The sequence below is a fragment of the Palaemon carinicauda genome, chromosome 9 (assembly GCF_036898095.1).
Source record: "Palaemon carinicauda isolate YSFRI2023 chromosome 9, ASM3689809v2, whole genome shotgun sequence".
NCBI lineage: Eukaryota > Metazoa > Arthropoda > Malacostraca > Decapoda > Palaemonidae > Palaemon > Palaemon carinicauda.
Window position 1 is genome coordinate 74,463,700 of NC_090733.1, and position 17,810 is coordinate 74,481,509.

Genomic DNA, 17,810 nt, shown 5'->3' on the forward strand with positions numbered 1-17,810 from the left:
CTGACAAAATCTCATTAAGGTCTCAGCCCTATCCCGCAATTCCTGGACCAGAAGATGAACCATTCCGTCCCTCATCAAGGGAATTTGACATTTCTTTTTCGTTGTTTACAGATTTTCTTGAGTTGTTCTTGGGTGGCCCAGATGCTACTGCTGAGTACGATAAATGGGTATTGTTATCTTTTTCATACAAATCCTCTCGGGTAGAGATCCCTCTCCACTGACCGACATCCTGAAAGATTGCACATCCTGCAGCAGCTCCATCTGATCGGATAAATCATTTGCGGCTTCATTTATACCTTTGATGGCACAGCTGAATTCATTTTTAAGGACTTTTGACATCTTTCCTCACTTGTCTAATAGAATCTGCAGTATTTATTACCTCAGATCTAATATCCACAAACTTTGGTAACACTTCATTTATTTTATTTATGTCTTCCGATAATCTTAATATCATTGTGGCAATAAATTCCATACCAATGGGAGGCATTCCTCTATAACTCTCACAAACAAATTTTATTCTCTTGTTTGAAGCAATTACCTCTTCACTGAATTCCAATACATCCTTTAATTCTTTTCGTTTTTTCACGGGGTCCCTCCTCCAAACAAGGTCCTTATGAAGGATATTTGTAAGCTCGGATTTCACAGTCTTGATATCTTCATGGGAATACAGTGGAACCTCTACATACGATTGTCCTAACATACGAATTTTCCAACATACGAAGTAAAATTCGACCAAATTTCTGTCTCAACATACGAAGTGTTGCTCCAACATACGAAGTAAACAATACGCTTACCCTTGGAATTTTCTTGAAAACGTCCAGCGTCGTTTGTTGTTGACGCCGCTAGACGGCAGCACATCGGAGGGACGCCAATCGAGCGTTACCTTAATCAGTCCTCTCATCGCGTGTGCATCGTGTGGTTGTCCTCTATTCGCTCAGTTTTAACAGTTTTTTATCTTGCCTTTTCACGTGTTGTTTTCTGTGTTCCGTAATCATGGGTCCTAAAAAGCTTAGTTTCGGTTCAGGAAGTAGTAGCAGTGGTGAGAAAAAGAGGAAGTCTATGCTTTCATTAGAATTAAAGAAGGAAATAATAGAAAAGCATGAGCGAGGTGTACGTGTTAGCGATCTGGCTAAACAAAATGGCCGGAATATGTCTACGATCTCGACGATCATAAAACAGAAGTCAGCCATTAAAGCAGTGAAACCTTCGAAGGGGATCACGATTATTTCTAAACGTCGTAGCCCTACTCTGGAAGAGATGGAATACCTTTTGTTGATCTGGATAGAGGACAAGGAGATTGTTGGCGATACGATCACGGAAACGATCATTTGTGAGAAGGCCAGCGCTATCTACAGTGACTTGAAGGCGGCGCGCTCTCGGGGTGACGCGGGGGAGAGTTCAGCCGATCCTACGACGGAGGAATTCAAGGCGTCTCGAGGTTGGTTCGAGAAATTTAGGAAACGGACCGGGATTCATTCAGTTGTTCGTCATGGAGAAGCTTCGAGTTCGGACACCAAGGCTGCTAAAGACTTTGTTAAAAAGTTCGAAAGCATCGTGGCGGAGGAAGGTTACATAGAGCAGCAGGTGTTCAACTGTAATGAAACCGGTCTGTTTTGGAAAAAGATGCCTAGTCGAACTTACATTACCGCCGAAGAGAAGAAAATGCCTGGACATAAGCCAATGAGGGATCGATTGACTCTTGCGCTTTGTGCCAACGCCAGCTGGGATTGCAAAATAAAGCCGTTATTGGTTTACCATTCCGAAAACCCTAGGGCATTTAAAGCACATAGAATTAATAAAGACCTGCTACATGTTCTATGGCGTTCTAATTCTAAGGCTTGGGTTACTAGGCATATCTTTGTGGAATGGGTAAATGTAGTTTTCGGCCCTGCTGTCAAGAAGTATCTTCAGGAGAGGAATTTGCCTTTGAAGTGCTTGCTTTGTTTGGACAATGCACCCGCTCACCCCCCCCGGACTAGAAGATGATATCATCGACGAATACAAATTCATCAAGGTGTTGTATCTTCCACTGAATACCACCCCTATCCTCTAGCCCATGGACCAGCAAGTCATTTCTAATTTCATAAAGCTCTACACCAAGCACTTATTTAAGCAGTGCTTTAATGTCACGCAAAGCACCAACTTAACTTTGCGTGAATTTTGGAGGAGCCACTTTAATATCGTGCACTGCTTAAAGATCATTGATCAGGCTTGGGAGGGAGTAACTCTTCGGACCCTGAATTCCGCTTGGAAGAAGCTTTGGCCTGGTGCTGTTGCTCCCAGAGATTTCAAAGGTTTTGGCCCCGAGAATGAACCTGTGCTTGCCGCCGAGGAAGACGTCGAAGAGATTGTATCCCTTGGCAAGTCCATGGGTCTGGAGGTGGATGAAGATGACATCACCGAACTCGTCGATGAGCATCATGAAGAGCTCACCACCGAGGAACTCAAGGAGCTGCAAGCCATGCAGCATGATGAGTTCCAAGCGCAGTTGAGTGAGTCGGAGGAGATCGAGGAGGTAAGCGAAATCTTAGGTATGGCGGAAATAAAACAGATGTTGGCATATCATCAACACGTTGTTTTTATCGACAAGCATCACCCACAGAAACTTCAGGTTTGCCGTGTTGTTGCGCAGTTCGATGATGTTTGCTTAACGCATTTTAGAAAAATCCTCAAAAGCCGTACAAAGCAACTTTCACTCGATAGTTTCTTTAAAAAATCTTTAAAAGTCTAGTGATCATGATGAGAAGAAAGTGAAGCAAAGAAAAGGAAGACCGAATCAAGTGAAAGTGATGAAAATTAAAAATAAGAAAAGAAAAAATGTAAAAAAAAAATATAAAATTATAAAAATGAAAAAAAAAATAAGTTAAGTTAAAGTTCATGTAGTAGTGTAAGTTAGTTTAAGTTATCGTACAAGTTATCATACAAAGTCACCGTCCCTACCTCCTCGCTGATCTTCCGTCTCCTCCTGTGTAGAAGTCCCTACACCTGCGCTGGGTAAGAGGCTCACAGAAGAGCTCTGAACATGGTGCCTCTCATCTTCTTTCTCTGGAACTGAAGGACCTCCTCTTTCCAAAAACTGAGGTGTCCTCCGTTTTTGGACACCAGTTACCGACGGTCCAACTCCCGCCCAGCAGATCATGCAGATGATGAAGTCTGAAACGTTCTGCAAGTCAGGAGCCTGGACGTGGACGATATGTTTACTACTCTATCTGTTTCATCAGAGAAGGAGAGGATGCTGCTGACCACGGAAGCTTTGGAAGAATCAGATGTTTATCAGGTGAGTGCAGCTCCCGATGCCTCTTTACTTTCTACGCTAGCCCCAGCTTCCTCCTCCACGCCGGTTCCGAAATTAGACAAACCTTTGCTACCTAGTAATTTAGAGCTAATGGCGTTCATGAAAGCTTTCATGGAAAACTTAACCACCAAATATGAACGTTCTCAAGCAGATCTAACAGCAAGGATAGTAGCGTTACAACAGGCACCTGCTTCTAAGGCTCCCCCAGCTTCGAGCCTACCAGAATGCAGTTAAGAACCCTTGGTGCTATGCTGAGAATATTAATTCAACTAAAGGGTTCCTTCGTATTGGGGATAGTTAGGATTCCAAACCCGTTTCAGACTTGGAATTTTTTCCATCAACCGATAGCTATCCTTACTGTTACGTAATACTTGACTCGGAAGTGTCCATTAGGGATTATACAATCCCTAAGGAAATGATCATTCTGGATCATAACAAGGTTCAATCCCTTTTGGTTAGGGAGTTGAAGACGGCTGAATTCACTAATACCCAACTTTCTGCCTTTGGCAGGAAACAGGCCACTTTTGTGGCCCCCAAAGATACTATCTTCCCCTTTGCCTCTAAAAGCTTAGAGGTCATATTGAAAGCAGTAAGGGAGAACAGATCCTTTCCAGTGCTAGAGGAATGTAAACGTGTCTCTTTAGCCCTTCCGTAGGATTTGAACAATTGAGAGGACGTCCAACATACATTCACTGTTGGAAAACTAGATATAGACGTTGGAGGCAAACAGTTTAAGGAAAAACTGCCTAGGATTCCCGAATCCCTATTGAAGGGAGAACTGGAAGCTAAAAAGAGACTTTCTTCCTCTTTATCCTTCCAATCATATCTAGAGATGCTTATGGGAAACTATTCCAAATCTGATCTCTTCCCTGTCTTGGCTAAAACTCACCTAATCATGTTTCATAGGGATCTCCATGCTTTTGTCCTAGCTAGAAGAGCATGTAGAGAACACATCCTAGCTGCTACTACGATCAGACACAAACCTAGAAAACTGATCGACTCCAACATCTGGGGGAAGGATCTCTTCCCTGAGAAGCTGGTTAAAGAAGTCATGGACAAAGAAGCTCAGGAGAATAAGAGCCTTATTGACAAATGGGGTATTTCTTCTAAACGAAAATTTACCCCCAATTAAGGACCTCAACCCAATGGCAAGAAGCCCAGAAGTCACTTCAAAGGAAGGAAACCCTTTCCTGTTGCGACAGCCTCAGTTGCCGCTGTTCCTCAGACTGTGTACACGGTTCCCAGCAATACGTTTCACAGTCGCCAGCCTTCAACCCGGTGTAGTAGAGAGCTATCACCAAGTTTTGCCTTGCCAAAGCTCATAGGAAGAGCTCCGGTAACAGGGTAAGGTCTGGAAGAGGTGGTCGAACTAGAGGCCGAGGAAGTAGAGACAAGACGTCTAAAGTTGCAGGTCCTTTGCAGCAACAATGAGGAGCTTTCAGTATGGGGATGACCTCACTTGTTCAGGGATCAATGGGAGTTCGATCCATAGGCTCACATCATAGTCATTAAAGGGCTAGGCTGGAAATGGAGGCAGAAACCACCCCAGTTCACGAGGTTCTTTCAGCCCACAACCCCCCTTTTTGGAGGATTATGTTCAGGAACGTCTCCGTAAGGAAGTCATCCGTTGCACAAAATCCACGAACTTTCAAGGGTGTCTATTCTGCGTGCCCAAGAAAGATTCAAATACTTTGAACTATTCTGGACTTGTCCCCACTAAACAAATTCATTCTGAATAACAAGTTCCAGATGCTGACCATCATGCAAGTACGGACCTCACTACCCAATGGGGCTATACTGTCTCCATAGATCTTACAGACACCTATTGGCATCTTCCAATACGTCTGTGCTTCTCCCCTTACCTTGGTTTCAGACTGGCAAGAAAGGCCTACGTATTCAGAGCTATACTCTTCGGACTCAGTATACAGTAGCTCCAAGGATTTTCACAAAACTAGTCGAGGCCATTGTCCAAAAACTTTGGAGCAGAGGCCTTCAGGTGATGATGTACCTGGATGACTGGCCACTTTTGTGGACCCCAAAGATACTGTCTTCCCCTTTGCCTCTAAAAGCTTAGAGGTTGTATTGATAGCAGTAAGGGTGAACAGACCCTTTCTAGTGCTAGAGGAATGTAAACCTGTCTCTAGCCCTTCCTTACGATTTGAACAATTGGGAGGACGTCCAACATACATTCACTGTTGGAAAACTAGATAAAGACGTTGGAGGCAAACAGTTTAACGAAAAACTGCCTAGGATTCCCGAATCCCTATTGAAGGGAGAACTGGAAGCTAAAGAGAGACTTTCTTCCTCTTTATTCTTCCAGTTTTATCTAGAGATGCTTATTGGAAACTATTCCAAATCTGATCTCTTCCCTGTCTGGGCTAAAACTCACCTAATCATGTTTCATAGGGATCTCCGTGCTTTTGTCCTACCCAGGAGAGCATGTAGATAACACGTCGTAGCCGCTGCTACAATCAGACATGAACCTAGAAAACTGATCGACTCCAACATCTATGGGAAGGATCTCTTCCCTGAGAAGCTGGTTAAAGAAGTCATGGACAAAGCAGCTCAGAAGAATAAGAGTCTAATTGACAAGTGGGGTTTTTCCTCTAAACGAAAATTTACCCCCAATGAAGGACCTCAACCATAAGGCAAGAAGCCCAAAAGTCTGTATATGTTGAATGTATAATTCCCTTTTATGTTATATTACACCTGTTGTTCCATTTAATAATTAAACTTAAATAAATGACAAAGTGTAATTGCGTCTTATTTCGCCCTACAAGTAGCATAAATAAAACGTAGCCGGAGTCCTTTTACTTATTTTCCTAAGTAAAACTCATACTTATGGTACTGATGTATATGAACAAATAGATCTGGTTGATACTTATATTTGTTCCTACACGAATACAAACCTTGAGCTTTTATTGTCTAGTAAGACACTTCCCTGCAGGGGGCAGGAAGCCCAAACATTGTTCCATGATTAGTGGTGATGATGTATAACGGTATCCTCATATCTTTCAGTGATCTGGATGACCATATAAAAGCTGACCCAAGGTTGAGGCACTTATACAAACCCACAGATACAGTACAGTACTTTCAAGTAATTCTCTGGTAAACTTCCATTAGGACGACATGGCTTGAGCCCAAAAAACGGATTTTGAAGCAAAGCAAAAAATCTATTTTTGGGTGAGATGGCCATGTCGTCCTGATGGACCCACCCTCCTTTTCTAAGAAAAGGCTTAGGTAATAACCCCTCCCAAAACTACTATATCTGTAGCACTATGCTCAATGCTACAAGGAATGAGTGCCATCTTGGAACTCTGTAATAGTAGGAGAGGAAGGGTAACCTTGATAACGGCTCCCCTTCAATTTCGCCACTCTTCCCCCTCGAAGCAAAAATGCTATTCGGGGTGAAGATTGCCATGTGTCATATCAAGATATACGTCCCCTGATATTACAGTATGTGATATCCTTCAGAGAAATTTTAAGGATACTCGCGCCAGGAGTTAGAATTCTGGAGACCTATGGTCAATTCTCTGGGAGTATCACTGTAGCCAAATATACCTTAGAAAGCTGTCTATAGGAGGCTTCAATCAGGGCAACATGGCCATCTCACCCAAAAATAGATTTTTCGCTTTGCTTCAAAATCCGTTTTATAGGTACATAATGTTACTGCTAGGATTTCAATTCAAAATGTATGAAAGGTAACTGGAAGACTGCTTGAGGAAAATAAATGCAAGTTTAGACAAGGAAAAGGGTGTATCAATTACATGATTATTAAGAGTTGTGTAAGAAATTTTAAAATAAAGAGAAAAGCTGTATGTGGCATACTTAGACATATAAAAAAGAGATTGATATAATTGATTGAGAAGGTGTTTAGAAACTATTGCCTAAATGTTAGGTTGTTAGAAGCCATTATAAGGTTTTTATAATACAAGTATATTGTTTGAGTATGTCGGCAGGTTTCTTGGGTTGACTTCAAATATGAAGCATACCTAAGCTGATATGGTTGTCCATTTCATCAATATTATTAGTAAAGTACTGTATATCAATCTCATTTAGCTTCATATTTTTGCTTTTTTTATTTTACATTCTGACCACAAACTATTATACTGTACTACTATATAAAAGTATTCATGCTCTGTCGCTGTTTAGTCTTATCAAACTTTGTCAAAATATAAGCTTTGGATTTGTTTTAAATTCAATGACTTGTTATGATGTATTAGTGTTTTTTGTGCAGTTTTAAAGATGGCATTGTTATTTCCTCTCTTTCATAGTGTATACACATTTTTTTTCCAGCCAGTTATCTGATCAATCACGATCATTACCGGGATTTCAATGTAACCCTCTAGCTTCGTCAGATCAGGAATTAGATAATTTTGACGGAGACGACTCTTTTTCTTCGGATGAATGCGACTCGGACGTAGAAACGGAATCAAAAAGTCTCCATCATTCTCAAGTAAGTAATACTGAATTCTTTTAATTTTTATATTTACCAGTTGTAATTGATTGCAAGGTTGCCAATTATCATTGATCTCTCCATTTTACTCAAAATCCCCCAAGTAATTTGTAGAATGCTGAGAGCAATGTAAAATAAACGTTCAGAGAATTATAACATTTTATCTGTAATTGTATGTTGGTTAGTGTCATGACGGGCAGCATCACCCACCTGACTGTCACAGAATAGCCGCTCTGGTTCATTGGTCTTGGAATGAGTTGGGTGTTCAATTTGGGTTTGTATTGCTAAGAAAACTATATACACTATTCTAAAACCAAATGATTACACACACCTTCACCAGGAGGTAATTTTACTTTGCTTATAAGAGTAATAAATGCATTAAACACTCTTGATGAGACACTCAAGTTTTTCTTGAGTACTTACGATTTCAAGTAAAAGGATTGTTTCTAAATATTTTATTTGCTGTTATTATTGATAGGTTTTTCATAAATGTATAAGACTATTATTAGCTGTGAATTATTTTTTTGTATATCATTGGCACCAGGTGTTTCAAAACTCTCAAATCTCTGATGATTATAGTACAGTGATACCTCGGTACTCGACCATAATCCGTTCGGGATCAGTGTTCGACCTCCGATTTGTTCGAGTACCGAAACCTTTTTTCCCATAAGAAATAATGGTATTTATTTTTATACGTTCCTACGCACTCCAAAATGCCCAAAATATTAATAAAACATGTACCTAAACAACAATAATTATTTAAATGTGTACGAAATTGGTCGGAAAACTATATAAAAATTTTAAACCATTTACTGTACATACCTTTGAGTAGCGGTTCGATGGCATACAGGAATGGATGTGGAGAGGATGGAAGGGGGAGGTTACTGCTTGGAAGGAGAGTCCCCTTCCATGATGTGGCTGGGTAGTTCTCCTTTAGGGGTTTTTTCTCTCTGCAGTAAAAGGTAGGGCAAATCTCCTTCAGGGGTTTTTTCTCTTCTGTTTCTCTTCTTTGGAGGGGAATCAGGCTGGGATGTAGCAGCTCTCTTTTCTTTTGTGAAAAACATGTCAATTGTCAGCTGCTTCTTTCTCTTCTGCACTATTCTTCTAAAGTGAGACATAACATTATCATTAAAGATGTTCACTGCCTGGTTTGCTACTGCTGTTTCCGAACTGGCCTGATCTGAACTGGCTGCCTCCCCATGCCTAGTCACATGGTGAATACCAGTTCTGTTCCGGAATTTCTCGAACCAGCCCCTGCTTGCTTTAAAAGTAAATGATGAATCACTTTCACTAGTACTGGCACTTTTCTTCACCAATTCTTCATAAATATGAAGAGCTTTCTCGCAAATGAAAGCGTCACTTATACTTTCCCCGGCCAACTGCTTTTCTTTGATAAATATAAGGAGCAACTTTTCCATTTCCTCAATTACTTGTGGCCTTTGCTTACTAATTGCTGTCACTCCCTGTGCAACATTAGCTTTCTTTATCACTTCCTTATTTTTCAAAAAGGTCGAAATGGTCGACTTCGCCATGCCATACTGTAAGGCTAGATCAGACACTCGTACACCATTCTCGTATTTCGCAATAATTTCCTTCTTCAACTCGATCGTTGTTCTCACTGTTTTCCTCTTATCCTTCCCCTTATCACTAACTTTCTTGGGGCCCATTACTATCGGCAAAAAAAGACAATAAAACGCACTAAATCACAATAAATTCTCAATACGTGTTGTTGGACTGACGCTCTCTCTTGAAATGATGCTACCGGACCAAGCGAGAGTAGCCGAGATGGCGCTCATCTCACTGGGCCACGCGTTCGGCTGTTCGAGTTCCGATTTTTTGTTTGAACACCGCAGCAAAAATTACTCGAATTTTTTGGTCGAACTCCGATTTGTTCGAATTTAGAGTCGTTCGACTACCGAGGTATCACTGTAATTTATTTACTGGTGATCTTATAATGGCTACATCAGATTTAATATAGTGTATTGTCTTAGCATCATCTATTAAAAAGTCTTTAAGACAAATTATTTGCGGAAAATTCAATAAATTTTTCATGGTAGTGTTAATGGGCTGGTTATTGATTTCTAAATTTATTTTTTTATCCAAGTTGACATTTAGTTTTTCTTTTCAGTTGCATGCTGGCAATGGGACAAATTATCAAGGTGAGTATATGGGTAATTAATTAAATGTCATATTAGATTCGGTGAAATTCTGTTTGTAAAGTACAAGAAGCCAACAGATATTGTATTTTTATTGATATAATTTTTACTCCTTAATAATGGTTAGTCTAGAATTAAGCTTCATGTAAACAGAATCTTTATAATAGAATGAAATATTTCAATGCTTACCTAACATTCGTTGTGCTATTTTATGAAGCACAGCTTGGTTTATAAATTAAAAAAATGTGAGGATTAATACTGGATTTGTATGACTAGCTATTATATACCTTGTCAACCAATTCTTCAATACTTAGTTACTGGAGGCTTCCTGCTGGAAAACTCTAAGTTGCCTCGTTTCATTACATTTGAAGGAGCTCTAGAGGTCTCTACAAGTTCAATTATATGAGGCAATTAGGATGCTTGTCCTAGGCTGTGGGCAGATGGAGATCAAGCTTCAACTAGCCACTCAAAGAGGAGGAGCATAGGGTATTATTATTATTATTATTATTAAGTGCTAAGCTACAACCCTAGTTGGAAAAGCAGGATGCTATAAGCCCAGGGGCCCCAACAGGGAAAATAGCCCAGTGAGGAAAGGAATTTAAGAAAAATGATATATTTTAAGAATAGTAACAATATTAAAATAAATATTTCCTATTTAAACTATAAAAACTTCAACAAAACAAGAGGAAGAGAAACTAGATAGAAAAGTGTGCCCGAGTGTCCCCTCAAGCAAGAGAACTCTAACCCAAGGCAGTGCAAGACCATGGTACAGAGGCTATGGCACTACCCAAGAATAGAGAACAATGGTTTGATTTTGGAGTGTCCTTTTCCTAGAAGAGCTGCTTACCATAGCTAAGAGTCTCTTCTACCCTTACCAAGAGGAAAGTAGCCACTGAACAATTACAGTGCAGTAGTTAACCCCTTGTGTGAAGAAGAATTGTTTGGTAACCACAGTGTTGTCAGGTGTATAAGGACAGAGGAGAATCTGTAAAGAATAGGCCAGACTATTCGGTGTCTGTGTAGGCAAAGGGAAAGAACCGTAACCAGAGAGAACGGTCCTATGTAGTACTGTCTGGCCAGTCAAAGGACTGGCCAGATGAAATAAATATTTTTTAGGCTGAAAAGCTATGTTTTGACAATGCTAGCGTGTTAAATTTTACTAAAGTTCTATTTTTCCAGACCCTTTATCATATCAAAATTTTTGTCTTTTCTAGCAAGGTGGTATTCAGTATTGCATTTAGTGTTATATAACTGTGAGTGCTTTCCTGTATTTGGTGTTATGAAACTTTGAATACTATTTTTCTTTTCTCTCAAGTTTTTTAGCTATACAGTGATACCTCTTGATACGAAAGCATCTGCATACGAAAATTTCATGCTGCGAAACGGGAAGCGAAGATTTTTCTGACTCATATTGCTAAAAGTGTTTCACGCTACGAAACAAGTTACGGTACGAGAGCCCGGCCTCCGCCAAGACTAATTTTAAAATTCGCACGCCGCCAGCCGTAAATTTGCCACCATCCTCCTGCGCTCCCATTGGACATCTCCCTATTCTGATGCTATTTACCGCCATAAGATCCTGCTCTCCTATTGATCAGCATCTATCCTATCATGCATCTACGTATTGGCATCCCTCGATCATTTTGTTTTGGCAGCAGTATCATTCACATTAAATTCGTTTTGGTGATTTCGTTTTCGTGGTTTTATTCTACTGAACTGTGTCGTGTTGCATTATTCAACTCGTACATTATTTGCCATGGGTCCCAAAAAAGTTGCTGATGTGCAGGGAAAGAAGAACAGGATGCTTTCTTTAGAGACTAGTCTTGAGATAATTAACCCTGGATAGGTATTATTATTTGACCACCTTAATTAGGTATTGATGGGTCGACCTCGACCTGAGGTCCAAAAAAAATTCATAAAAGATTCATTTATAAAGCAATTCACAACCTTTTATTATTAAAAATAACTTTAAAGAATATTCTATTCTTAAAAAAAGTAAATGAAAACTAAGTTCAAAATTATAATATTTATTACAGATAAATTTAAAATAATAAGTATAAAAAAATGACTTTACAAAAAATTCACCTAAAATCTAAATATGGAAATAAACTAAAACTATTATTAGCACTTATTCAATGATAAAAGAGCTCCAATTGCTGAGATCCAGGGGGCGAGGAACCACAAGGGAACGTTTCCTGAAATGAGAAAAAAGTGCATGTTTTTGGCTAAAAAAATCAATCTTCTTTTCAAATTTTTTTGGGGGTAGGTAAATGACATGGTTAGTGGCTGAAATTTTTACAGGATATTGTATTATTATCGTACAACAAAAATGTGTGAAAGAATCTGCACTTGGATGTTATTTAATGTTTTATAAAATGGCAAATTATTATTATTATTATTATTATTATTTTTTGCTGAGTTATATCATGAAATTTTTTCAAGACAAATCCTTATATCCATTGCTGAACATAGTATTTATGCATGAAAATATCAGAAATTTTATAAAAAAGAGGAATACATAGAGCTCTGCTAGTTTGTGTTGGATATGCTCACAAAATGGCCGCCAACCACACCACCTTGGAAGGTCAAATCTGCTACCTGAAATGGAGAAAGATATGTCAATATCAGAGAGTCATTTACTTATATAATTGTTCGATGATTTGCAGAAAAATATTATGGCAGCTAGAATGAAGTTTATAGATTATTTTGCAATTAAAAAAAGAATAAAATAATGATCATAATTAAGTTATCACAAAGGTACAAACTTACAAAAACAGGAGAAATTATAAGCTATTTTATAAAAACATACGGGGTAGAAGACATTCACAAATACTTTACAACAATCCTTTTTTATACACGCCTAAACACTACTGCACATTCGATAATTATATAAAAATTTTCAATATTAATCTTACCCGATAATCATGTAGCTGTCAACTCCGTTGCCCGACAGAATTCTACGGACGGGATACGCCAGCGATCGCTATACAAGAGGGGGGGTGTACTCACCAGCGCCATCTGTGGCCAGGTACTGCAGTACTTCTTGTCAACACCACCTCAATTTTTCCTCTGTCGTGCTTCCGGCAAGACCTACATGGATACGCTGTTGATTTTGGAGTCTTTGTTCACGGTTTTGGTGAAGTATTGCTCAGAGATTTTAGCCTTCGCTATACAGGAAGCTTTTCCCTTAGCTTAGATAGCTTTTGGATTGATTTTGATTAATGGTATAACGATCTTTGCTTTAATTTGGAAACCCCCCTTGACTGTTCTCTGATTCAAGATGTCCGACCATTCTCAAGCTCCTAGACAAAGACGATGTAGTGTTAGGACTTGTAATAGGCGTCTTCCGAAGGCCACGGTTGGTCCTCACACCGTTTGTTCCGACTGTAGGGGAAAATCCTGTCAGTTGGAAGATCGATGTGAGGAATGTGCCGGGCTTTCGGAATTCGATTTTATTGAATTCCTCAAGTATACGACTAAGTTAGAGAGGGAGAGAGTTAGGAGGAGTACTTCTCGCTCTTTGGTTTATTCCTCCCCCCATGATCCTCAACCTTTTTCTTCCCCTGTAGTGGCTACCCCCGAACCTATTATTAGTGCTCAGCCTGATATGTCGGATGTGTTACGTGCCATTCAGGCTTTAGGTGATAAGGTGGAGTCGGTAGTGAGTGACCACAAGTTTCTCTTGGCAGATGTCAAGGAACTTAAAGTGAAAAGTGCAGTGGGAAGTGGTAGTGCCAGTGCTGTGCCCAGTGTCAGTGTCAGTGTTGCGCATGAGGATACTTCTGTGCGTGCCAGTCGTCCTCCCAATCCGGGACCTCTTGCAAGCTCCCAAGCCCAGGGGAGAAGCAATGTCGAAGGGCAAAAGGGTTCGGCAGGCCTTGATCGGCGCACAGTAGTATCCTCAGTGGTTGCGGGCGTATCTTATAGAGATCGTCACTTCCACTCTCAGACGATTGAGCCCTTAATTTCCTCGTCTGCAGAAGAAGTTTCCGGGAGGAAACGCTGGACCCAGGTCTCAAGGCCTCTTAAGCGTAAGGTTCAGACCGAGCGAGTCCAACAGCCCAGGTGTAGCCACTGGGCTAGTTCGGACTCGCCACAGTCATCTGATGGCTGCACGCCTCCTAAGAGAGGTAAAGCGATGCCTCAACAGACCTCTGCCCCAACTTCTGTTGATCCTAAGTTGGCTATGCTGCAGACTATGCAGTCGCAGCTTGCGGTGTTGATGCAGGAGTTTCAGGCAGAGAAGGTTAACACACCTCCTCCTGCGAGCGCTCCTCCACCTCTGCGCAGTCCAGCCTGCCAGACGTATGATGTTGAGGTTCCTCAAGCTACCTCCATGCGTGAGCTGCCGCATTGGGAGTTGCCAGATACCAGCGCTGTGCAGCAACCTCCACTTTCCTTGAGGCAGGAGCCTCTTGCCACGCGGCAACCTCCTCAACACTTGAGGCAGGAGCCTTATGCTTTGCAGCAACCTCCTCTACCCTTGAGGCAGGAGCCTCATGCGTTGCGACAACCTCCTCCATCCTCGAGGCAGCAACCTCTTGCGGTGCGACAACCTCCACCATCCTTGAGGCAGCAACCTCAACTCTTGCGGCAGCCACCTCCACTCTTGAGGCGAGAACCTCTACTCTCGAGGCAAGCACCTCAACTCTTGAGGCAAGAACCTCAACTCGTGAGACAAGAGCCTCTCTCTGCGCAGCCACCTCCTCAACCCTTGAGGCAGGCGCAACTCTTGAGGCAGGAACCTCATGCTATGAGGCAGCCACCTCAACGCATGCAGCAACCACATTCTTCACAGCTTGAGCCGCTTCCCATTCAACTTGAACCGCAGACTATGCAGCATGAGCCTCATGCTTTACAGCATTCGCTTCTCACCACGCTTGCTCCTCAGACCCCCGCAGAACCTCCTTCATCCCAGCCTCATGACTTTGTCATTACCAGCCCTCATCCTCTTCAGCAGAGACTTGAGGATGAATCCGCAAGTGCGCATGCACCCGTTCTTCAGGATTCAGCCATTCAGCATACCGCTTTATCGTTACCTCTCGCTTCTCAACCCTCAGGTGATGAGGTTTCTGAGGATGAAGCTGCTCACCTGGATGATCCTTCTTCTGATGTGGAGGAACCCAAGTCGTTGCCACCCTCCATTGACTTTCGCAAGGTCCTAACTCTGTTCAGAGAGTTATACCCTGAACACTTTGTTTCTGCTACCCCTCGTTCTCCTCCATCCGAGTTCTCTCTAGGCATGCAACCTATTAAGTCTGCCTACACTAAGCTTGTCTTCGCTAGATCATCAAAGAGAGCTTTGAGAATTTTAGGGGATTGGTTGCAGTCCAAGCAGCAACTGGGAAGGACGTCTTTTATGTTTCCTCCTCCTAAGCTGACTTCTAAGTCGGGCGTCTGGTATGCCACGGGAGAGGAACCAGGCTTGGGGATCCCTGCCTCTGCCCAGGCTGACTTCTCAAGTTTGGTTGACTCTCCACGAAGGTCGGCTATGAGACGCTCTAAGGTCTGCTGGACCTTTTCTGATCTGGACCACTTCTTAAAGGGAGTCTTTCGCGCCTTTGAAATTTTTAATTTCCTCGACTGGTGCCTGGGGACCTTGAGCAAGAAGACTGCCCCTTCTGACAAAGACTCAGCCATGCTGATCATGTCCTGTATGGACAAAGCAATTCGCGATGGTTCTGGCGAACTTGCCTCTATGTTTGTATCGGGAGTCCTCAAGAAAAGGGAACAACTTTGCTCCTTCCTTTCCACTGGTATCACCTCTTGCCAAAGGTCACAGTTACTTTTTGCTCCACTCTCTAAGTTCCTGTTTCCTGAGGATCTTATCAAAGAGATGTCTGCGGCTCTTATACAGAAGGATACGCATGACCTCGTGGCCTCTTCAGCACGTAAGGCTAAGGTTGTACCTTCAGTACCGAGAACTTACCGCACCCCAGTGGCTGATACTCCTGCTACCAGATTTATTCCGCCCTTTCGTGGCAGAGCCCCCAGCCGAGGAAGTACCCGCCCAGACGGTCACAGGGGCAGGTCCAAGAAAGGTACCAAGTCTTCGAAAAGCAAGCATTGACTCTCCTCCTCTCCAGACAGCTGTAGGAGCCAGACTCAAGACCTTCTGGCAAGCTTGGGAAAGAAGAGGTGCAGACGCCCAGTCTGTCAAGTGGCTAAGGGAGGGTTACAGGATCCCATTCTGCCGCAATCCCCCTCTGACCACTTCTCCCATCAACCTCTCTCCCAACTACAAGGAAAAGGACAAGAGGCTAGCGTTACATCAAGAGGTGTCGCTCCTGTTACAGAAGGAGGCAGTGGTGATAGTCCGGGATCATCAATCCCCGGGCTTTTACAACCGTCTCTTCCTGGTGGCCAAGAAGACAGGAGGTTGGAGACCGGTGCTGGACGTCAGTGCGCTCAATGCTTATGCACCAAGCAGACGTTCACTATGGAGACGACGAAGTCGGTCCTAGCAGCGGTCAGGCAGGAGGACTGGATGGTCTCGTTGGATCTGAAAGACGCCTACTTTCACGTCCCCATCCATCCAGACTCCCAACCTTTTCTGAGATTCGTCTTTGGAAAGGTTGTGTACCAATTCCAAGCCCTGTGTTTTGGCCTAAGCACGGCACCTCTGGTGTTTACGCGACTGATGAGGAATATTGCGAAATTCCTCCACTTGGCGGACATCAGAGCCTCCCTTTATTTAGACGACTGGCTTTTAAGAGCCCCCACAAGTCGTCGCTGTCTGGAGAGTCTCAGATGGACTTTGGACTTGACCAAGGAACTGGGTCTATTGGTCAATTTAGAGAAGTCCCAGCTTATTCCTTCCCAAACCATCGTTTACCTGGGAATGGAGATTCGGAGTCAAGCTTTTCGGGCTTTTCCGTCGGCCCCAAGAATCAACCAAGCCCTAGAGTGCATCCTGAGCATGCTGAAGAGGAACAGATGCTCGGTGAGACAGTGGATGAGTCTAACAGGGACCCTGTCATCGTTAGCCCTGTTCACCGAGTTAGGGAGACTCCACCTCCGCCCCCTTCAATACCATCTAGCAGCTCACTGGGACAAGAATATGACGCTCGAGGCGGTCTCTATTCCTGTTACCAAAGAGATGAAGACTACTCTAATGTGGTGGAAGAGCAACATCCTTCTCAAGGAGGGTCTCTCTTTAGCTGTTCAGACCCCCGATCTTCATCTCTACTCGGACGCATCAGACTCGGGCTGGGGCGCGACCTTGGACGGACAGGAATGCTCGGGAACATGGAACAAGGAACAGGAAACGCTTCACATCAATTGCAAGGAGTTGTTGGCAGTACATCTGGCCTTAATGAGCTTCAAGTCCCTCCTGCTAAACAAGGTGGTGGAGGTGAACTCCGACAACACCACAGCCTTGGCGTACATCTCCAAGCAGGGAGGGACTCATTCGAGGAAGCTGTGCGAGATAGCAAGGGACCTCCTCATTTGGTCAAGAAGTCGAAACCTCACGCTGGTAACGAGATTCATTCAGGGCAATATGAATGTCTCGGCAGATCGCCTCAGCAGGAAGGGTCAAGTCATCCCCACAGAATGGACCCTTCACAAGAACGTGTGCAACAGGCTTTGGGCCTTGTGGGGTCAGCCAACGATAGATCTGTTCGCTACCTCGATGACCAAGAGGCTCCCATTGTACTGTTCCCCGATCCCAGACCCGGCAGCAGTTCACGTGGATGCTTTTCTGCTGGATTGGTCCCACCTCGATCTGTATGCATTCCCGCCGTTCAAGATCATCAACAGAGTTATTCAGAAGTTCGTCTCTCACGAAGGGACACGGCTGACGTTGGTTGCTCCCCTTTGGCCTGCAAGAGAATGGTTCACAGAGGTACTGCAATGGCTGGTCGACGTTCCCAGGACTCTCCCTCTAAGAGTGGACCTTCTACGT

The 17,810-nt window shown here is 42.8% G+C and overlaps 1 protein-coding gene across 4 annotated transcripts in view; it reads left to right on the forward strand.

The window, feature by feature from the left end:
- LOC137646999 (lymphocyte cytosolic protein 2-like) overlaps window positions 1–17,810 on the forward strand; it is a 428,100-nt gene that overhangs the window by 199,419 nt on the left and 210,871 nt on the right. For all 4 annotated transcript variants that reach the window (XM_068380101.1, XM_068380100.1, XM_068380102.1 and 1 more), the window contains 2 exons: window positions 7,592–7,751; window positions 9,880–9,910. In XM_068380101.1, coding sequence (XP_068236202.1) covers window positions 7,592–7,751; window positions 9,880–9,910 — 191 coding nt within the window. The remainder of the gene's footprint in view (window positions 1–7,591; window positions 7,752–9,879; window positions 9,911–17,810) is intronic.